Below are 23563 nucleotides of genomic sequence, written 5' to 3' on the forward strand. Positions count from 1 at the left end.
ATTTAAAATTTCTAGGAGAATTTGTAGAGTTCTGGGCCAATATGAAATGGGAAAGATAATAAAAGAGGTAATAGTATAGGCTGAAAGCTTCAACTAAGATAAGAGAACATTTAGTTAATTTCCAGTGGGGAATTACTTAGTTGTGAAGCCTAACTCTCCACCCCTTAAAAAAAACAAAAAAAACCTTTTTCAAAGGAATCTTAACAAACATGTTTTTAGTGTGATATTTTTTATCAAATGCTAAAAAAATGAAAGCAGATTTCTTCCACAGTTCTAGTTTTCCTAAGCTTTCAACCTACACTGTTGACTTTTTTATTCTTTTTTCTTTCCTAGTGGCCAAGTGACCAAGAACCAATATACTCTGGGTTTTTAAAGACCAAATTCAGTTTCCTTGGCTTCTCATAAACCATTCTTTGGCTTCTGATCCTACCCAGGTTTCTCCCTTAGCACGGTGATTTACACTTTTTTTCATTAATTCTTCTGGAAATATCAGACTATGACTTAATGGATAGCTTGTTTAGGTCTTCATAGGTGTCATTTAAAGGGCCATACTCCTCTAAAACTATTTAAAAAATAACAGATATAGGACAATTCTTATTTCATCCCACAAAAAAGAAACCAAATAATAAAACTCATATCTAGCATTTATAGTGCCTCAAAGATTTGCAAAGCATTTTACATGTTATTTTGTTTATTCCTCACAACAACCATTACCCCTATATTGTGTAAATATGTAGGTTATTTCTCTTCTTCCTCTTATACAGGCCTTTTGATTCCCAGACAGGATTTGGTTAAACCTCCTCCCTACCCTGCCCTTCCCCTCATTTTGCAAATGAAGAAACTGAGGCCCAAGTGGTAGAGTGACTTGCCCAAGGTTACAGAGTGGTAGAAAGCCAGAACTCAAATCCAGGTTAGCCATTTCAGGGTTAAGTGACTTGCTGGGAATCAAACAGCTAGAAAGTGTTTGAGGCTGGATTTGAATTCAGGTCCTCCTGACTCCAGGACTGGGGCTCTATCTACTGCTCCACCTAGCTGCCCCAAGCTGGTTTAATCGTTAGCCTTCCAGTGATCTCACTTTCCTTAAAGGAAAACTAGCAGTCCTCCAAACAATTGCTTTGTAAACTCAGCTGGAAAAGAATTTTGTATTTGGGATTGTTATTGAACCAATGCCTCATTTTCTAGTGAGCCCTACACTTCCCCTAAGGTCCTATGCCAGCCATCTGACCTGACTGTAATAACCTAAGGATTGAGATTCTCTCAAAGGGGAACTTTTCACTTTGGGATTCCTGCAAAGTAACCATGAGACTTGCACAGACCAACTCTTGGTTGTGGGAGGGCAAGGTCCTGCTTTGCTTCTCAGTCTTTTTTGGCTGCTTCTCCATGTCCAGTCACATGCTTGCTCTTTTTCTTTTAGGAGACTGGGTCTAAAAGCCCCCATTATTCCATAGCTACCATCTTTGAGGTCATATGATTGGCTCTCTCCTTTAAGTAGGAAGTGCTTCTCTGCACTGTGGATCAGTCTTGATCCTCCAGGGTGCATGCTCTTCTTCTCCCCAAGCAGTTTGGTTCAAGAACTCAGGGTTTCTAAAATTCCCATCTCTTCTCTCTAAGAGGCCAGGTCTCAGACTTTCAAAGTGGTTCTCTGGCCGTTTCTTAGGCTATATGATTTCTTCTCTGGGGGCTCTGCTCACATGGCTTGAGTCATGTGGCTCCCCTCTACAACTGCCATTTCTAAGTCTTGAGAAGGGATATCAATTCTTAGATCACTAGTCTGTGCAAAACACATCCTGAACCTCTGGCAGATCAGCTTGTCTTTTTTATAGCCTCAGGTCTCAGGGTGAGGCTCCGCTCTAAAATAGACTGGTTTAATCACCTCAATGATGGTTCAGAAAATATTTGGTTCCAAAGTCCCCACAACTTCAAGATTTAGCATTGAGACAATAGTATCTGCCAGGCAGACAAAAATAAAAGTCTTGAACAAATGCATTAGCTTTAACAAAAAATTTCATGTCTTCTGCTCATTAGAATGGTCCCTTCGAGGAGCCGGAGGCTCTAAATATCTATATTGGAAATGAGGGTTATTTTAAGAAAGTATTTATACTCATCTCTTCAGAAAAGTTTCTGAAATCATAAAGAGAAGAATCCTTCTTGTGCTGGCAGGCAAATGTATTATTTTGGAAAATTAAACTAAAATTCGAAAAAGTATTAATTCCAACCATCCTCATTTTTTGGTTGTTGAATTCAGTCCACTTTTTCATATAAGCATCACAGAGAAGTTTAAAGGACAATCACAAAGTCTCCTCTTAACCTTGCTAAAATGATAAGACAGTGCCTGAAATTTGCCAGGATTTTTTTTTAAATTGAGTCCTCCTGTTGTGGACGTTAATGCTGAGGTTGTGTAAAGACCATGATGCTGTTAGCTAATCTTTAAACTGGAAGAGTAGAAATAAAGTAAACTGGTATTCAGTCACATCAGGATTACACAACATACTTGCACACACATTAGGCAATCTGGAGGCAAAAATAACACCATTTAAAAACATTAATCCAGCCATTTGCTAAGAGTCTTATACCCATAGATTTAGAACTAGAAGGGCACTTAGAAGTCATCGAGTCCAGTCTGTAGTGAGGGTGAGAAAGGCCAGTACCACACCGAAAGAAACTGTTCCTGATACTGGCTGTCTGCTTTATAACTGCATGCATTGTTACTACTTAACAAAAAGAAATAAAAATAAATGGTTATTTGCTTCATGCCTCCTCCCTCCCAAACCTAAAACTACGCACAAGGTCAAAACAGCACAGATCAAAACAGTATAGGGTAAAACCATTCGCTGAAGACGTAGTGATAGATGCTGCCATGTTTCAGTACAAGTTTTTTAGGAAACACTAAAAATTGCAAGGGCCGGAAATGTATGCCTCGAATATGCAGCAGATTGATTGGTGTAGACAACCAATCTCATAGAAGTCTTGCAGGCTATTTTATTTACTTAAATATCTAACAGCCAAGTATCACACACGTGCACTTCCTCCCATTTCCCTTTTTTGGCCTTAAAGAAAACAAACAAAAATTCCTTAAGTAGAAGTTTGAGCTCTTTCGTCCAGAAGCTATACCCCCACAGGCCGATTCTAAGATGGGAAGCAAACAGGGAAGATGTTAACTGGCTTTCAGGAGGAAAGGTAGCGTACAGAAATGCGGATTCATTTTAAAACGTTTGTTTTAAGTCCAGGTTCTGTTCAATATTTCTTCTTTTTTTCCAACAAGACCTAAGGGATCACTCAATGGCTGCTGGCTAGCCAACTAGTCAACTGCAGCAAGTCACTTCCCCATGCAGGCCACAAGATTGCTCACGAAGTCAGCTGAAGAGTCTGGGTTAGACCGGTTTCCAGCTTAGGCATTTATGTTTCTGCTAATGGCCACTCCCACGAAGAAGCAGGGATGGGGGTGGGGTCCTGCCAAGGAGCGTGGATGGTCTGAGGCTTCATGGCCCACTGTGAAAACCAAAGCTTACTCGTCCCTAACAACGGCTGCTGTATGGATCAGGGGATAGTACTGGACCCGTTGTCGGGAAAACCCGAGTTCAAAAGTGGCCTCAGACACTACGCACGTGACCCCAGGTGAGTCACTCAACCAGTTTGCCTTAATCCCCTGCAGAAAGAAATAGCAAACCACTCCAGCATCTTTGCCAAGAGAGCCCCACCAACAGTAAGGTATGTGCGGTGACCAAGGGCTGGGCACCACTTAGCAACAACCCTTCCCTAGCAGGTTCTTCAGGCCGTCAACAGCAGAACGAGCGTTGAGGCCGAGTTCGAATTCCAGTTCTGTCACTGACTACTTGTGAGGTCTCGGACAACTCACTCTGTGAGCCTTGGTAAAAGGATTTGGGGTGATTAGCTGACTGCTAAAGGCTCTTCAGGTTCTAGATCCAGGACTTTACGATCTCAGGGTCCAGGAGGGGCCGCTAGAAGGCTCAAAGGCTGGGAAGTAACTCCAGAAGCGATTGGTCTCAGCAGGTTAAACCCATCAGGGAAAATAGAGGGCGGGCGTCGGGCTTCACGCAGGCGCAGTGGCCCGTTTGCTGCGCGTGCGCCAAGCCAGGTCCGTCCGTTCTCCGGCGGTTACGAACTTCAGAGTAGCCGGGCCGACGGTTATGTAGAGCGCGCATCCGTCCCGCCCCTCCCCTCCGCCTGTTCGCCCTTCCGCCTTCCCTTCCTCTGGCGCCCCCAGTTGACGCCAGTTTCCGGTCAGTGGTCACCGGCTCGAGGGCGTCCCGCCCCTTCCGCCCCGACAGCAGCGGTGGCTGCTCCTCCTCCTCCCGGTCTCCTGTCACATTCGGCGGCTGCGTCCCCTCGGAGGCTCCTCCGTGTGACTGGGAGCCGGGCCCCAGGGGTTGATGGCGATCAACTATAACGCTAAGGATGAGGTGGACGGCGGGCACGGGTCGAGCCTGGTGGTGGGCAGCCATGCGGGGCCCGGGAATGCGATTGGGGGCGGCGGGCCAAAGAGCCGACGACCGGACAACACGGCCTTTAAGCAGCAGCGTCTCCCGGCTTGGCAGCCCATCCTGACCGCCGGCACCGTGCTGCCGGCCTTCTTCATCGTCGGCCTCATCTTCATCCCCATCGGCATCGGCGTCTTCGTCACCTCCAACAACATCCGTGAGTTTGAGGTGAGGGACTGAAGGACGGAGGGGGGGAGGGGTCGTGGGACACCCGAGGTCGCGGTCCCCACAGCCACCTCCCTCGCCTGTCTACATCTCTGTTTATCTGTCCTTCCTCTCGGTGCCGGTCGGCTGTCCAGCTTGCGGTGGTGTCTTCCGGGATTCCCTCCAGTCTGTGACTAATGAGGATGATGATTGGATGAGTGTGATAGTGGAGGGGTTGTTTTTTTGGTTTTGTTTTCAAAGGGGATGGGGGGGGCGGGGAAGCGTATCTTGACACTTTGCTGATGGCGGATTTCAGAAGCCTTTGACTTGACTCGGCGAATTTCTTCCCCTCTGTATGGCAGCAGTCTTGCTGTTAACAGCCTTACTGCAGGAAGAGAAGAAGAGAAACGATACCTAGCCGGACGTGCAGAGGGAATTTAAAAGTGTCATAGTATAATTACCTGGCTGTAAGTTTGTCGTGGACGCCAGGGTTAACAGCTGGATTGTGCGGAAAAGGAATCAGAAACACATAGATATTGGTGATTTTCGTCCAAAACCTGTAGGTCAGCTGTTAGATCAAATGCCGGTTCATGAAAGAGATAACCCCTGGGTTTGGGTATAAACAGATCTTTTTAGTTATAAGGTTTGAGATTAGTAAAACTTTGAAATGTCATTTCTGTTTTAAGGCTTTTAACGTTTTATACTGTAATTTAGTTCTCTTATTATTGATGCTGTTCATCATAATCCTGAGAGATATGATCTAAGTAGTTCTGCAGATTAAAAAAGGACTGGTCTTGGAGGGGGGAGAGGGCATCGTCCTAAAGCAGTGAGATGACAACTGTACTTTTGTGGGTAGGTTAGTAGCAAACTTTTATTGCTAAAACCCAGGATTATTTTCAGACAACCAAGAACCAATCTTCCACTAATGACTTCTTTGAAAATAGTATCATAAAATCAGTAAACTTTTAAGTGCCTACTATGTGCCAGGAGCTGGGGATACAAATAAAAAAGTGACATAGTTTCTCTCTTATAAAGGATATACATACATATATATATATATATGTATATATATATGTATTTGAAAATGTACAGTGATGTCAGGGCCACTACCAATTGGGGGAATAAGGACAGGTCTTGTAGGGGATGACACTAGCTAAGCCTTGAAGGGAAGTTGGGATTTCAAAAGGCTTAGGTGAGATTGCAGCACATTCCATGGGGGAGTGGGAGGGAGACCAACAGATAACCTGTAAATCCAAGAATTAAGATATGGAATATTAGGGGAATGGCAAGTGGGCCAGTTTGTCTGGAAGATAGAATGTTTGAAAGGGAGTAATCTGAATGATGTCCCCAAAATGGAGCTAGATTGTGCAAGATTTTAAATGCCTAGTGGAGAAATTTGTATTTTGACCTAAAGGCAGTGGAGTGTTACTGAAACTTCTTGAACAGAGGAGTGACTTGGTCAGACCTGTACTTTGGATGTATCAGTTTGGCAGTTGTATGTGAAGGATAGTTCGGAGACAGGAGAGACTAGGAGATCAGAGCATTGTCTTGTGTCTTTATATCTGGCTCTCTGTATAGGTAAAAATAGGTTTAAAGTGCCATTTTAGAATCTCCATTCTACCAGGAAATAAATTGTAGAACTGCCCGTGTCCTCTGCAACCATACATTTTCTTTTTGCCTATTTGAAATAATTATGTTACTTTTAAAAGGAGAGGGATGGGGGTGGCATAATTTTGTTACTTTTAAAAGAAGGATGGGGGTGGCTAGGTGGCAGGGTAGATAGAGCACTGACCTTGGAGTCAGGAGGACCTGAGTTCCAGTGTGGCCTCAGACAATTACTAGGTGTGCGACCCTGGGCAAGTCACTTAACTCTGCTTCCTGAAAACAAAACAAAAAAAAAACCCACCAAAATAAAAGGAGAAGGATGAATACTGAAGTCACCCCCCCCCCCCCCCGCTTTTTTTGTCAACTGCTTTATCTCATCCAATTTCATAAAAAAGTATAAACAGCTTTACAATACTTTTGGACTTATACGTGTATGCTAGTAGGGCTTTTAGGGTTTTTTTTTTTAATTGGTATATGCCTTACCAAATAAGGAAGCGGGTATCTGTTTTTCTGTTTATAATTTTTTTTTTGTTTAATTGCTAGTGGAATTAACTGCTGAAGGCAGGTTCCATATATATATGTGTGTATATACACAGTAATTTGATATTTATTTCTGTATTAATAATGTTCCATATGTACGTGTGTGTACATATATTTAGTGCTTATTTCTGTGTTAATAAGATCATTGTATTATAATATAGAGCAGTGGTCTGGGAGTCAGGAGCCCTTGGTTCCAGTATGTCCCTTGACACTAACTGGCTTTGTGACATTGGAAAGTTACTTGGTCACTGTGCCTCAGTTGCTTCATTTGTAACATGAGGGATTGTGAGATTGCAAAAGCCCTTTATAGCTTTAAAAAGTTATTTGACGTCATGGCTAAGTAATTTTAAAAATCTTGTTAAAAATGATTCAAGTTTATTGATAATGACAAATAATTCTTACATTTCTGTAGTGCTTTTAATTTTTCCAAATGTTTTGCCTACATTGTGTAATATCCTTAGAATTCCCTTCCAAGATTAGTAGGTGAGATGCTTTTTACAGATAGGAAACTGAAACCCATCAGAGGTAACACAGCAAGCTCCTGCTACACCTGAAAAAAAGACCTAGATGTTTGGATTTCTAGTCCAAGGCTCTTTCTAGTACTTTCGGATTTTATCTAAAATAATTAGATTTGGCTAGAAAATAGAATTTCCTAAAATGTTTCAAATTCATTGATTTCAAGATGATGGGCAGTGACTTTATAAGAACATATATCAATTATGTTTACTAATGGTATCAAACTTCTCTTGAGAAGTAATTATAATTACTATGATTATGAAACTAAAGTTTTATTCCTGTATCATAGTGGCTCTTGGAGGTGACTTGTATCCTAGAAGGCATGCGAGACCACAAGGTCTACATGTTTGGCTGAAGACTTGGTTAGATAAATTTAGAGAGGTCCATCGTAGTTCCTAGGGTCAAAAAAAGGTAGGCAAGCTTCTGGCAATGAATATTTTTGGTTTCAGAAATTCATGAAATTATTTGTGTCACAAGTGGGAAAAGGACCCATATGTACAAAAATATTTATAGCGGCTCTTTTTGTAGTAGCAAAGAATTGGAAATCACGGGGATGCCCATTAATTGGGGAATGGCTGAGCAGGTTGTGGTATATGAAGGCAATGGAATACTATTGTGCTATAAGAAATGGGGAAGATATGGACTTCATAATAACCTGGCAAAACCTACATGATATAATGCTGAGTGAGCGAGCAGAACTGGGAGAACATTATACACAACCACAAATATATTGATTCTGTGATGATGAACCTTGATAGACTTGGCTCTTCTCAGCAATACAAGGTTCAAAGACAACTCCAAAGGACTCATGATGGAGAGAGCTATCTACACCCAGAGAAAGAACTATGGAGTCTGAATGCAGATTGAGGCAAACTATTTGCTCTCCTTTTTTCTTTCTCTTTTGTTTTTGTTTTTGTTTTGTTTCTTCTCTCTCATGATTCATTCCATTGGTCATAATTCTTCTTTACAACTTGACTGTTATGTAAATAAATTTAATGCGAAGTTAAAAAAAAAGAAATTATTTGTGTCAGGGACAGAGGAAGTACTGATATTAGTGAATATTCTGGAAGAATTATACAAATTAAGTTGAAGCTCACGTAAAGGGTTATGAAGGGTTATATGGTGGGTGTAAATAGACTACAAAAAGCACCAATCAATAATTGTGTAAGAGAAGTAGAGTAAAAGATAGCAAAGGATTTACTGGAGGATATGAACAAGGGTCATATCTACATGGTTATTTAGAGTAGCTACATATTGATGAGAACACAGATCCACTGACGAGTATACTTCAAAGTATGAAAGCATATAAATTAACAATTGCACTTTTCCTATTAATTTTAATTTATTTATACAGGGCAATACAGGTAATGCAGATAGTGAGTAGGAGAGCTGGAACTTGAACCCAGATCTCCTAATTTGAAATCCAGGTCTCTTTTACTGCAATATGAAAAATGTTACAATCTTAGCTTTGGTTTTGTAGAATAAGAAAATTGAACTAAACAATCTATTAACATTCCTTTTAATTTTTTTTTTTTTTTTGCTGGGGGGAAGGCAGGGCAATTTGGATTAAGTGACTTGCCCAAGGTCACACAGCTAGTAAATGTGTCAAGTGTCTGAGGCCAGATTTGAACTCAGATACTCCTGACTCCAGGGCTGGTGCTCTACTCACTGTGCCACCTAGCTGCCCCCCTTTTAATTTTAATATTCTAATTTTAGCTCTCTTTTATAGATTCTTTATTTTAAAATTTTGTTACTTTTGTAGACTTGGAGAAATGACAATAATAAACCCTTTCCTATCTATAGCATGTAAAAATCCAAATGATTTTCCCCAAACACTTCCCATTATACCCAGGGTTTTAAATTTGCCTAACCAAGTATGTAGCCCAAAGTATGTTGTGTTTTTATGCAACTGTATAACAGGAAGTTCTGGTCGTCACTAAGAAACTGTAAGCCTCCCACACCTTTATTTCCCCATTTCTCAATTTCTTTGTCGTCATTTTGTCACACTATGCCAGAATACCAGAGCAAAGTAAACTTGGCACTTTTATGTAGGGTATCATTTGAAGATGAGGATAATCTTGCATTCTGCTTCAGATTTTCAAGTCTGAGATAAAATCAGTTGATAATTATTTGCCACCAAGGAATGTTACAAAAAGAATAATTAATTGTCCATAGGTTACTTTGGACTCCCCTGAAAAAGGTGCTTATTCTTTCCACATTTTAATGCTTATACCTGACGGCCTGCTTTTTTCTCCTATCAAATATATCTATCTATCTGTGTTTAGTGGGGTTTTTGGATTTGCCTAGTATAAATAAAATAAAATTAATAGTAATCGTGCAGTTGTTAATTATGTGCTTTCACACTTTGAAGTATGTTTGTCGGTGGATCTGTGTTCTCATCAATATGTAGCTACTCTAAATAACCATGTAGATATGACCCTTGTTCATATCCTCCAGTAAATCCTTTGCTATCTTTTACTCTACTTCTCTTACACAATTATTGATTGGTGCTTTTCGTAGTCTATTTACACCCACCACATAACCCTTCATAACCCTTTAAGTGAGCTTCAACTTAATTTGTGTAATTCTTTGAAAATATTTTTAATGTTCAATCATGTCACAAAATGTTGAAATATATCACAAAATAAATTAGTATTTTCTTGAAGTGTATAATGATAGGTGGGAGATAGTTAAAATTTTCAGAAAAAAAAAAGTAATGTTTGTTTTTTTTTTTTTTTTTTTTTGAGCCAAGGCCCTCAGTGGTAGTTATGGCTCAAGAATACTGAATTTGTAATGTGAATTGTATTGAGCTAACTTGGAGGAGGCTAAGCGAGAGTATTCTTAAGTTTAATGTTGATATTAACTGGGACATGGTTTCTTCCTTGAATGTAGTCCAGTTTTAAGATACTGTCTGTAACAAGATTAAGAAGACATCAAGCAGGATTATCTTTATAAATTGTGGTACAGTGGAAAGAGTACTGAAACTGAAGTCAGAGGACTTGGGTTTGAATTGAAGCTTTGCCGCTTGCTGCCTGTTTCACTTTGTGAAACAAATCAGTTAACCTTTCTGGACCTTACTTTCTTCCTTTTCAGGAGGTAGGACTAAACATCTAAGGTCACATGCGACTCTAAATCTCTGATCCTATAAAAACTTAAAATGTGTTGTGAATTAAGATACCATTTTGACAACCTAAATTTTGGTGCTTTTTATCTTCAGAGCTATTTAGCCTTAGAGGACTAGTTCTACCTGATTAATAACTTGGTAGACCTGCTTCCATGATCTCAAACTAATCATATTCTTTCTCTCCTCTTGCAACACTCCCAGATGCTTATTATTGGTTCTTTTGTATCTCTGGTTATTTTATCACTTGTGTTCCACAATACTCTTGCTGGTCTATGTATATGTGTGGCTGTCTGGTCCCTAAGAGTCTCTTTAAGTATCATAAGAACATATTTCTTTTCTAACTGGCTAAGTATTTTAAAGCAGTACTCTATGCATAATTGATATTAAAGAAATGCTTTTGACTAGGTTTCAGAAAAAAGTTATTTAGTAGAAAATTGATCCTTTAAAATTAGGCAAAATTATTTTAAAGTGAAAATTAAGGCCACAGAATTAGACTCTTGCATATGTAATCTTAGAATATGGTTCCGTGACATTTCTGTGTTCTGATTTTTTTCTTAAATCTAACACTTGCTTTTTAAAAAGAAATTTAAATCTAATATTGATTACAAATGAAATATACTTCAAAGTATTTTAATGTAATTTTTTTTAACTTTCTGAATCTACTTGAGTTCCGTTACCATATATGTAGGAGAAACTATAAGACTAAATTAGTACGTACTTAGGGTCAGGTAACTTAAAATCTAGTGTTCTGATGATTTCATATTCTTTTATCAACTAGAAATAGTTCATTCAAACAGAATAACATTTTTCCATTCATCTCTAAAATACTTTCATGGAATTGTGTTTCTCAGATAGGACATAGAATTCCATTTTGATATTAATGTACTGAATTCTACTGGTAGCATACTCTGTTACTCAGCATTTTGTTGAGTTACTTAATACAGACCTTATATCGATTTCCTTTAGAGCTGAGTTACATTCAGAAATAGAAGTTTTCCACCACTTCTGTGCAGTGTAAAAAGTGCATAGCCTTTAATTCTACCTTTTCTATAGCATTGGACTTATACTCTTTTCCTTAGGAAATAAAACGTGTTTTTAAAATTACCAAGGAGAAAAATTCAGTTTGATTTAGGGGAACAAGTACAATGGTAGGAAAACAAAACTCAGAAATCCGATAACCCCATAGCTAATCTATTCATCCACATCTGTTGTTCTGTTTTGTTTCTGGTTTATTGTCTTTAAGACCTAAGCCTGCCCGGCAGGTAACTAGCCAATCATTGTATGCTGCTTTGTACCTTTCATTCTTTTGACATTTAATAAGCATGAATTTTTTAAAATAATGGAACCTAAGCTGCTCTTAGAACTCCTTGATACTTGTTACTGCCCTGAGTACTTTTTTCTTTCTAACTATAATAGAAAAGATCTGACTTGTTATCTTTAGTACAAAACTTGTTTCATTCACAGGTATTATATCCAACAGATTTCCTTACAAAATGGACATTAGAGAGAACCAGCCACTCTTGAAGTTTCAACTGATGAAGAACCCTATGCACCACTTGAGTAAGGGTGTTGATCTATTAAATTTGTCAAATATTTTAATCAATTAGTAAATTTGTAATGAGCATCAATGTACGTAGACATTATAGATTCCACAAAGTATAAGACATGGTCCTTGGTCCAGGGCACATAAGTTTATTTGGTGAGATCAGATATATACACTTAAAATCAGAAAATTGCGGAGGGGACCTTAAAAGTCATCTAGTCCATGTTAGTCCAAGCCCCTCATTTTACAGATGAGGAAACAGTGATTCAGATTTTAGATACCTTGCTAAAGGTGATTTATTAGTACAGGTGAAACCAGAAATGAACTCTTAAATACAGTCTAATGCTATTTCTAGTATACCATACTATAGGCATTTTTTTAGCTATCAGTCCCAGGATAGAAATAGACATTAACATGGTGAGACCCATTGTTTTGTAAATTATTCATTATTTTAAATGACTACTTGTAAATAGTTGCCTCTACCAGGAGGCAGATTTTCATATTAGCAGTAATATTTGTATACTATATATAGGCCAGTAGTGTTTGCTCTCAGTTCTTTCCTTTCCCTTCTCTTAAAGAGAGGTAGTAGGATTGAATTAAGATTTCTTCAGATCTGTTTTTATAGATTGACTTCCAACTTTACAGGCTTAAATTTGGTCAAATTTCATGCTCCTAGGTCTGCCAACTAATGGTACGAAGTGTTCAAACAGGCTAAGTGTTCACTTATTAGAAATATTGAAGAAATTCACACATTAAAGATGGGAAGTTGGATGAGATAATGTATAAAATCTTTACTAACACTTAAAATTCTAAGAATCTAAAGCAGAATATAAATACCAAACAAGTTAGAATTTTAGAATTCAGAAAAGAGCAAGAACTTGCTTCTTTAAAAACAAATCTTATTGATAACTATTGTTTTTATATCATATCTCGCATCTACCAATTAGCCTTCTCTTGTGTTAAGCAAAACCAGGTGACATAATAGCCTTATATAACAGTGTGTGCAAAATTGTTAACCCATAGTTTCTCACCTCTCTAACAAAAGATTACTATGAGGGTCATGGATCTAGAGCCAGGAGGGACCCCAGAGGCTGTCCAGTTCAACACCCTCACTTTAGGTATGATGGAGCTGAAGTCAGGGGAAGTGAAGTGACTTTCTCAAGTCTCATAGTCTTTTCAGTTCAGTTGTTTTTCAGTCATGTTGGACTCTTTGTGACCCCATTTGGAGTTTTCTTGGCAAAGATAGTAGAGTGGTTTGCTATTTCCTTCTCCAGCTCATTTTACAGGTGAGGAACTGAGGCAAATAGGGTTTAATTGACATGCTGAGGGTTACACAGCTAGTTAGTGTTTGAGGCCATATTTGAATTCAAGATGAGTCTTCTTGACTCCGATCCAGCACTTAATCCACTGTGCCACCCAGCTGCCCCCTAGGAGTAATAGCAGAGGCAGAATTTGAACCCAGGTCTTCTGACTCCAGAGCCAGCACGCTTTCCATTGCATTATATTGTTGCCTTATCTCTTTTCTGTGGCCTACATTGGTGATTAATTACACAGCTGTTCTTCTTTGTTTTATTATGCTTGTAATTTACATTTTTGTCATCGTGTCCATTGTTGTGTATATTGTTTTTCCTGCTTCTGTTTACTTCAGTCTGTACCAATTTGTATGCCATCCCATGTTTCTCAGCCTTCCTTGTATTTATCATATCTTATAAGGCAATAATATTCCATTATAGTCATCTACTACAATTTCTTTTTTTTTTTCAATCTACAATTTCTTAAGCCTTTCTACTAAAAAGAGGTCATTTCTGTTCATAGATGACTTGATATTTGAGCTAGTTGTAGAAAGTCATATTTTGATAAAACAGATAAAAAGGGAAAATATTCTGTATCTAGAGGTAAGGGTTGTTGAGGGTGAGTAAAAAGACACAAAAGAATATGTTTGTATTGAGGGGACCATTTGGCTGGAGGAGAAATTTCGTGTAAGAGAGTATGTTAGGTATGGTTGTGGTTAAAATCAGTAGGGAGTCTTGAATGTGAGGCTGAAGTATTTGAACTTAATTCTGTAGACCATGGTAGATGGTGTGGGAGGGAAAAAGGGTTTTTTGTTTTGTTTTGTTTTTTGAGCTGGAGAGTGAAATGCATAGCAACGTTTCAAGTAGGTGAATTTGATAGAAATGTGCAGTTTAGATGGCAGATATAAGAAACTATTGAATGGATTGATTAGATCTAGGATTATTGTAGTGGCTGGGAGAATGGAAAGGAATGGGGTAGATACCATTGAGTTAGTTGGTGACTGGCTTGATTTGACTTATGGGAGTGAAGGAGAGGGGAGAGGGGTCAAAAATTGAGCCTGGCGATTAGGAGAATAGTGGTAATAATAACAGAAATGGGACATTAAGGAAGGGAAGCCCTTTAAAAAATATTGGGGAAGGAGAGGCAATGTGTACTTGAATGAGCATTGTGCTAAAAGTCAGAATACCTGAGTTATGGCTTAAGTTCTGGGACCAACTAGTCATGTGCCTTTAGACAAATCATTTAGCTGCTCTGTGTGTCTGGGAATAAACAATACTCGTTGGAAAGCCAGGAAAGTTTTAATTATATTTTACGTTTATTTGTTTTGAATAAATGGGTCCGTACCCTGACCCAAGTACAGGAGAGTACAAGGACTCAGACGAATGCCAGTCCTTTTATTGACTCCCAATTTGAATCTCCTGCCTGGCTCTCTATTGGCTGGATGCAATCCCTGACTGCTGTTGTCATGCTTTCCTCAAGCAGCTCGTTAAGTATGCGTACAAGCCTCTAGCCTTTCACCCGATCAGAAGCCTGGTTTCTGCTAAATCACAGATTAGAACCAGTCACCTGACTTACATGCTGGGGGTGGGGGCAGGGGGGGAAGTGCTTTTAATCCTGTGGAAACAAAACTCCTTCCATCTGTTTCCCATAAAATGAAGGGATTTGACTAGATATATTTAAGGTCCCTCTACATCTAAAAATTAATGATCACCTTGGTTTAAGGTTGAACCTAAGGTGACACAATAGGACATAGATTAAAGAAAAAGTATAGAAAGCTGTTGGAAATGCAGAACTTGTGCTTGGAAGAGAACTCAAGGCTAGAGAAAGATTTCTGTTGTGCTTTAAGATTTACAAACACCTTTCCCATAAAAACCCAGCAAGATAGGTAGTACAGTTATCGTTAGTCTCATTTTACAGATGAGGGAATTCAGGGTCAGGCAAGTGATTTGCTCTCAAACATCACAAAGCTAGTGTGAAGGGCTGTTAACCCCTGAATTTGTCTTTTTGACTTGCCATATTTTCCAGAAACACTGGGCCCAGAGCATGCAGGAAGCCCTGAATGTGTTAAGGATGAAGCTCTCTCTGAGCTGACATAATTTGTTTTTGTACCTCAAGCTGGACTCCCTGTGTGTCCTTGGGAGGCAAGATAGGCGCCAGTCAGTCTGTGCCAGGCTAGGATAATGCTTGTGCAGCTGGGGTCCTTTGTAGATAAGCAGACCCTCCTATCTTCATAGTCTAGCAGTTCCCAAGGGAAAAGAATGAGGCTGTTGCCATCACCTTGCTCCTCCCCTTAGGTTTTTTCCCCCACCTTTGTTGCACTATAACCCTTTCCCATGTAACAACCTTTCCTGGTATCCCCTCCTTCCTTTGCCCTACTGTTATAAAAATGTAAACTTCTCTAAAGACTGGGAACTCTTTGGGCTCCACATGCATGTTCATTTCCCTTGTAATAAACCTAGTTTTCACATAAGTCTCATGACATTGTATTGCCGGTTGACACTAGTAGGTGTTGAGGTTGAAACTTGAGTGAAGGTTTTCTAAGTCTATCACTGGTTCCACTACACCAAATTTGACAGCCACCTTCACCAGGATAATAGTCCAAGATACAGAATTGAGCCAGATATCAGAGAAAGAAAGAGAAGAGCAGAGTACAAGGCTAAACCTTGAAGGAAAAGGAATATTCCAGAACACAGAAGGAGGTGAGAAACAGGTAAGAGGAGAACTATGGTCATATATAACCATAGAAACCAAGGGAAGGAAGGATTTCAAGAAGCAGGTGAGTGATGCACAATGTCAAAAGCCATAGAGTATTGGAAATTGAAGACTAGGGAAAAAGCCTTGTTAGGCAGTTATTAGAGAATTTTGAATGCAGTGTGGTGTAGTGGAAGGAGTGCTGGCCTTGAAGTTGAATAGAGCTGGGTTTAAATCCAGGGTTTAAATCCCAGCATTAGTTGTGTGATCTTGGGCAGTCAACCTCTTGGTTTCAGTTTCTTCATCTTTTCTTAGTCACAGGAGGGAAGGAGGGGGCTGTTGCTAGCCCCTGTTTTCCAACTCCCACAATCATGTTGTCCCCCACACATCAGCTATACAACCAATCATGTTGTCCTCAACCATGATGTCACCTACCCTATTCTTTTCTTTGTTTTAACCTTATTATAAGTTAAGTCTTCATTTTGGGGTCTTTGGCATAGGTTTTGCCATAAATCAAGACAAACCACTGACCCTTTTATTAATAGGTTCATCCCTAGTTAATAAAATGTTATCTTGTTTGGAAAAAACATGCCTCAGTCTGTTTTTGTTGAATTTTACTCATGACAGCCAGTATTCTTTTCCAGTCATGTTTCTTTGCTCCTTTCCTTTATACTGTTCTTTCTACTCAATTCCTTACTTGTATTGTGTTGCAGCCTGCTCCTTCCCATGTGTCTCTTCATTGCCCTTTGAGCGATGTTTAACTTCAGCCTGTTGGAGATTGTAGCAGCCATCCAACATCACTGGAAGAACATTGGTATTAAAAAGATGGTCCTTTAAAGAGATTCTTGGGGTCATTAAAAGCACTTTATAGGTTCTCAATGACAGTTCACCTTAGCTTGTTGTTCATTTTCATCACCTTTCAATCACACATGTCTGCATGTGCATGTGCGCTCACACACACACACACACACACACACACACATCTCTTGCATAGCATACTCTGGCCATAGGCATTTTTTTCCCTCCACTTGGCTTTTCCTGGGGGATGAATTGTCAAACTCTTTTAAGTGATTATAGATCTCATTTAGGATTCTGAATGTTTTTGCCCTATCAAATCAAATACTTATATTTGTGGTCAACATATGATCTACATCTTTCAGTTGTATATAGGATGGAAAGATGTGGTCTGGTATAGAATGTCTGTTGCCAAAGCCTGTATATTCCCTCTGCTATGTTCATAAAGAATACCCTAATTGTGTATGTACATTATTTTCATAAAAATTTAATGTAGCTGGGAAAGTAGATATGGAGGCTAGGGGTTAATGACATTTACTCAGTTTACTATTTTGGCTAGTAATAAAGTTTGAGATTCCCCCTTACGCCTTTGGTGTTTTTTTTCCTTTTTTCAATTACCTTGAGTATCACTCCCTCGCCACCCTCAAAATTATGTAGCCTACTGTATGAGCCTCCTCTTTGTGTATGTGGCCTAGACTAGTTGTTTTTCCCGTCTTTATTTTCCTCAGGACCATACCACTTCTTCAAGAAGTTTATCTGGCACTGTGAGGCTAGATTTCAAATGTGATAGCTCCTCTGTCCTTGGTGATGAAAAGAATCATAAAAATCTTTACGCCTTTTGTACATCTTTTATAACTTTGGTGTCCTTCCAGTTTCATCCCTATATACCCTTGGATGACTTTGCTTATTTAGTTTCCTTTAAGATTTCTTTAAACTTGTTTTCCCCACACTGTTTCTTGATGTTTTATGAAGTGATATTGCTCAAAATCTTTCACTGTCCTTTGGTGGGAGATTTTACATGTGAAGTTATATACCAAACTAGTGTTGAGGCAGCTGGTAGCATGGTAGATAGAGTGTTGGGCCTGAAGTCAGGAACACCTGAATTCAAATCCAGCCTCAGACATTTACTAGCTATGTGACCCTTGGGAAGTCACTTAGCCTGTGTTTGCCTCGGTTTCCTCAGCTCTAAAATGGAGATAATAATAGTATCTGCCTCACAGGGTTGATGTGATGATAAAATGAGAATATATTTGTAAAAAGCACTTAGAACAGTGCCTGGCACATAGTAGGTGCTATAGAAATGCTTCTTTCCTTCTCTTGATCCTTTTCACTTTTTTGGGAGTAAATGAATGAAAAAGCATTTATTAAGTGCTTACTATGTACCCAGCACTGTGTTAGCTGGAGATACAAATATAAAGCAAATATAGTCTCTGCCATCAAAGACCTTATAGTCTGATACAGGGAGACAAGATGTGTAGGGGAATGGTGGCCAGGAAGGGAAATTTTGGTTTGGAAAGTCATAGGGGTAGTTAGATAGAGTTGTAGAATAGTAGAGTATCAAACTCTTTATAGGATTAAAGCTTTAAATAGTTCTGCTTGGAGTTGTTTTAGTTGTTATGTGCATTTTTTATCTCTTACCTTTTTAATTCTCATTTTATATTCATATTTTTAAAGAAATCAGGCTTTATCATTCAGTCTAGTATTCTTTTAAGATATTTCATATTCACAAGGGGTATGTTATATAGGTGATAATACTATTATCAAAAGGGAACATATATTTACCACACTATCAGTGAGAGAAATGATTACTAATAACCAATGATTTCGATCCAGAGTTTCTCCCCTTTTTCTAAAGTCTTGATTTCAGAAGTTCAGTGTCTTGAAAGATATTACTGATAATGAGATTGGATTAACTTTCTTAACAGTCTTGTTCAAACCATACCCAGGTAGGGAAAGCCATTGTGTTCTACTTAGGTTTGGGTGGGGATAAATTCTTTGGTTACTTCAAGATTCTCATTGTAATATTCATTCTCTCATTAATTGTTAACCAGTCAGTTTATTGCCACTCTCGGGAACACCCCTTTTCCAAGGACACATAAGCTGTGAGCCCACTACCATGATTGTCTTTGGTTTAGGAGAGAGACAGCCAAGGGACTTCCCTTTTATTGGCAAACATGCTGGCATTCTTAGTAAAATGACTAAATTACCCAGAAATTATGTCTCTTGAACTTTTAAATGTCACACCTCTTAGGTAATATCACTTTTTCCTACCCATTCAGTATGGTCTTTCCACCTGAACTCTGTCCTGGGCCTTGATGGTCTTATCAGCTTCCTTGGGTTTAGTCTATGCAGAAAACTGCCAGATTTGTATCTCTCTCCCAGGTCCTTCTTCTGAGCTCTAGTCCCACATTGCCAACATTTGTTTGCCATCTCTGCATGAATATTCCATAGGAGTTTTAATATGTCCAATTTTAATACGTCTTTTGCCACTTTTTAATATGTCTTAGCACAGTGTCTGGCACATAATAAAAGCTTAATAAATGTTTACTGATTGATTGAAAAATGGAACTTACTATATTTCTTTCCAAACCTATTGTTCCTCAAAACTTGTCTTTCCTTGAATCTTTCCTTTCATTCCCCCACCATATTCAATAATTTACCAAGTCTTGTTGCCACTACAGCCATGCCATCATTTGCATCAGTCCCCTTCTCTCCAGTCATATACACATAGCTTCTACCCCTACTCCTCACAGAGAAAAATGTAGTGGCAGACCCTTTGCGTCTCCCCCCTCCAATCCATCCTTCACATAGCTGCCAAATTAGTACTCTTAAAGCATTATGCCTGGCATATAGTAAGCACTTTAAATACTTATTGACTGACTGACCGTGTAATTTCTTGACCTCAAAATGTAGAGTGGCCTCCTGTTGTTTCTTGGATAAAATATAAAAATCTTCATCCTCATATTTATAACTCTTCCCAGCCTGGGTCCCACATGCTTTTCCAGACTTATTTTACAATATCTCCCATTCTTGTCAAACTTGCATGCTGGCGATTTTCCATACATGTTACATTTCCCACCTCTGTGCCTTTGCACGGGTAGTTAGTTGAGCAATGTTTACAGTTTACTCTTGAATTTCTAGCTTCCTTTAATGTACAACACAAGTGTGTTTTTTCTACAGGAGACTTTTCTTGCCACTCTCCCCTCCCCTACTCCCCAAGTTGTTTTTATTTTGGTATGTACCTGTCTATGTACAAGTTGTATTTCTCTAATAGAGTGTGAGTAAGCTCCTGGAATAATCTTTTGTCTTAATTTTCCCAGGCCTAGAATATTGCCTAGCTGGTCAGGACACTTAAACCTAAGGTCCCCTTTAGGCTACAATGAAGACTCTGAAATAGGACCTCAGGGAAGGCTACTTACAGTAATGCTTAACTAGTAATTTTGGACTGGGCATGGGGGAAGGGGGATAAGAGGGAGAAGGAACCAACCCTTATTTGAAATAACAACTTCTGTGATTTACTTGATGTAGGGAGCTCCTCCCCATGAGGAAACTTCTACTAAGGCAGGTTGGTACCTTCTCTACAATAAACAATCATAGAGAGTTGCCCATTCTGATTCAGTTTTCTAATTGCTATTGCTAGCGTTTCTAGTACAATATTCAACCATATTAGTGATAATGTGCATCCTTGTTTCTCTCCTGATCTTATTGGGAAGGCTTCTAGTTTATCTGCTTTACATATAATGCTTACAAAAGATTTTAGGTAGTTGATTCTTGTCATTTTAAGGAAAAATCCATTTATACCTGTGCTTTCAAGTGTTTTCAGTAGGAATAGTGTGGAAGCTAATAGGAATGAATTGTTTTTAATAGGGATGACATGAAAGCTTTCTTCTCCCTGCCTGGACCTGTGCTTTCCATTCTGGTTGTTTTGGAGCTACATTCACTAGCTGGAATAGAGTAATAGCTGATGCTTGCCTTTATTTGCGATATTGACTTTTGTACCCTTTTCTCCTAGATTGATGCCCAGGACCATGACCAGGCCAATGGTGTCAAACTCAGATAGAAAAAGGGGCCTTGAGAACCACATTATGACTTAGTTTTAAAATGTCATCTATGTTTTATTGCATTTCACTATTTTATTAAATATTTCCCAATCACATTCTAATCTAGTTCCCCACCCGGGGAGTGGGCTCTGTGTTTGACACCTTTCCTATAGGACTACCACAACAATCCTTTTCCCTGTCCTTCATGCCATTATATTCTTTCATTTTTAAAAAAAAAATTTTCTTTTCCAAATTCTCTCTCCCTTCACTCCTCCCACACCCATTGAAAAGGCAAGAGATACGATAGCCATTGTTCATATGAAATCATGTAAAAAATTATGTTCTTTCTAAGCTTCCGTATCATATTCCCTTTTAAAGCCAGTCCTCATGCCAGATTTCTGTTTCCTGGAAGCTTGGTTCTCAAGTCATTGGTTAATTAGGAACACACCCTGGGAGCCCTAAGTAAAAAAAGCAGAAACCTTTTCCTGACCTTTTTGATTATTCCTTATACTTTCCTGATGGCTTAGAATGAGTATAAATAGCAGTTGCTTTCTGTTTTGGGGAGAAACTCTGTTGATTTCCCCCTCCCACATTGATATCTTAAATTGAGCCGTCTTTTGTCTCTCCTCTTATGTAGCCCTTAGTCATTGAATGGGCATGGCCTCAGACAAATTGAGACCTGGGAAAGACCTTAATTTAAAAAGGCCAACATCACCTATCACATACTGGGCCACTGCCAATCATTTTGACCTTTGTCTTGCCACTGGAATTCAGTGTCTCTGGAGGAGAGCGTGAAGCTGACAACTTTGTATAGCTCTCCCTCACTTATATCCAGTTCACTCAAGTCAAAACATTACCCTCATGTTGTCATTGGGTATCTTGGAGAATGAGGGGATGAATGATAATAATTTACATAGGGGAAAAATGGATGAAAATAGTCTAAATGCCTAGACCAGGGGTGGGGAACTTTTATGATAATCCTCTTAATAAAAGGATTTGTTCTGTGAAGTTTGGATTCAGTCAGAGGGCCACACTTGAGGACCTAGAGGGCCATATGTGGCCTCAAGGCCATAGGTTCCCCACCCCTGGCTAGACTTGATATACCTTTGGAAAAACATTCAGTTGTATTAGTACTTTTGTATGTGTTATAACCGGGACAAGTGCTTCACAGTGAAGAGAGTGAGTTGAGTTCAGGACTTTAAAAAGGAGAAGAAAGGCTGGATTTTATTTGGAAAATCAAGCAGTACTTTTAACTGTATGCTTCTGTGGCACAAAATCCATTTTTAAAAATACAAACATTTTCCTGGTGATGCTGCATGATTACAAATCTTGGAACATTAAAATCTCGGAAGAATCCAGAGTTGCTAGTGAGCAACTCACTTTGAAAATTCTTTTGGAATTATACCTGCAAAGTCACTAAACTGCATAGCTTTTGATTCAGTGATTCTACTACCAGTCACATCTCCCAAAGAAAGTGAAAGGACCTATGTGTACGAAAATATTTATGGCAGTATTTTTTGTGAGTACCCTGCATCTTATTTGCATTGAAGACCTATGTGCAAGCAGTGATTTAAATGATACTCTGTACTAAAATACTTAAGTAGATTCCAGAGCTCATCCACGTTATTGTTATAATGAAAATTGCAGACTACCTATGGCCACCTCTTATATGTTCATGACAGGCATACCCAGTGTGTTAGGGACCACCTTTGTTTTCTCCTAACAGTACCAGCATACCAGTGGATCACATGAGCTTTCCACCATGTTATCGCTTACTCTTTGTTATATGAAGTCATGTGACTCATAATTTTCTATTAACTTTCTCCTTCAAATTTTACGATTGAATCTATATTCTAAGCCAATATTGTCTTTGATTGCCATATATCTTCCCTTGCCAAGTGTGTACCGATTTCTTTTTTTTATTTTTTTGCAGGGGGGAAGGCAGGGCAATTAGGGTTATGACTTGCCCAAGGTCACACAGCTAGTAAGTGTGTCAAGTGTCTGAGGCTGCATTTGAATTCAGGTCCTCCTGACTCCAGGGCCAGTGCTCTACTCACTGCGCCACCTAGCTGCCCCTAAATGTGTACTGATTAATGAGCTTTTTAAACTTTTTTGGTCTCCTTATTATGATCGTTGAGTTTATATTAGTTAACCTTTAATGTGAAATTATTATTCATATTGTTTATCATTTCTTCCATTGATATCGTATTACTGGGAAAGGAAGTAAATTAGACAAGTAACAAAAATGGGAGTTAATAGATGGATAATTGGAGTACTGTGTTGGTGACTGTGAAATGTAATAAGATCTAGAGGAGGAATTCTGGACTCAGGGTCTGTATACTTTTTAAAAAATATTTTGATAACTGTATTTCTATATATAATTGATTTCCTTTGTAGTCAGAGGTATTCAATATTATGTAATATTCAGTATTATGCATTTAAAAACATTCAGAGAAGAGGTCTATAGGTCACTAGGTTGCCAAAGGGGCCCATTAAAAAATAGTTAAGAATACTTGATGGAGCGAAAGGCCTCTTGCTAGTATGTATGAAAAAGAAGGGCACTGGTAAATGCCAACTATAATTTTTACAAGTTTGCTAGTTTTATCTTGCAAAGGCAGTAATAAAAGTAATAACCCTATTTCGTCGGGTACTTGGTTATCCTAGACCGAAGTACTCATAATAAGCATTGGTCCTTTTTTATCTTTCTAACTTTTCTTTCGCTTTATTCACCTCCTTGCATTCTGTGATTTAACCATACTGGACCATTCATTGT

General features: G+C 38.8%; 1 protein-coding gene across 1 annotated transcript in view; it reads left to right on the plus strand.

Annotated features, from left to right (window-relative positions):
• The first annotated feature begins 633 nt into the window (after nucleotides 1-633).
• The window catches only part of TMEM30A (transmembrane protein 30A), a 55276-nt gene continuing 32346 nt past the window's right edge, over nucleotides 634-23563 (plus strand). Inside the window, exon 1 of the mRNA XM_036766210.1 lies at nucleotides 634-4667. Within this exon, the coding sequence (XP_036622105.1) occupies nucleotides 4392-4667 (276 nt within the window). The 5' untranslated portion in view covers nucleotides 634-4391. The remainder of the gene's footprint in view (nucleotides 4668-23563) is intronic.

Source organism: Trichosurus vulpecula, chromosome 7, assembly GCF_011100635.1.
Source record: "Trichosurus vulpecula isolate mTriVul1 chromosome 7, mTriVul1.pri, whole genome shotgun sequence".
NCBI lineage: Eukaryota > Metazoa > Chordata > Mammalia > Diprotodontia > Phalangeridae > Trichosurus > Trichosurus vulpecula.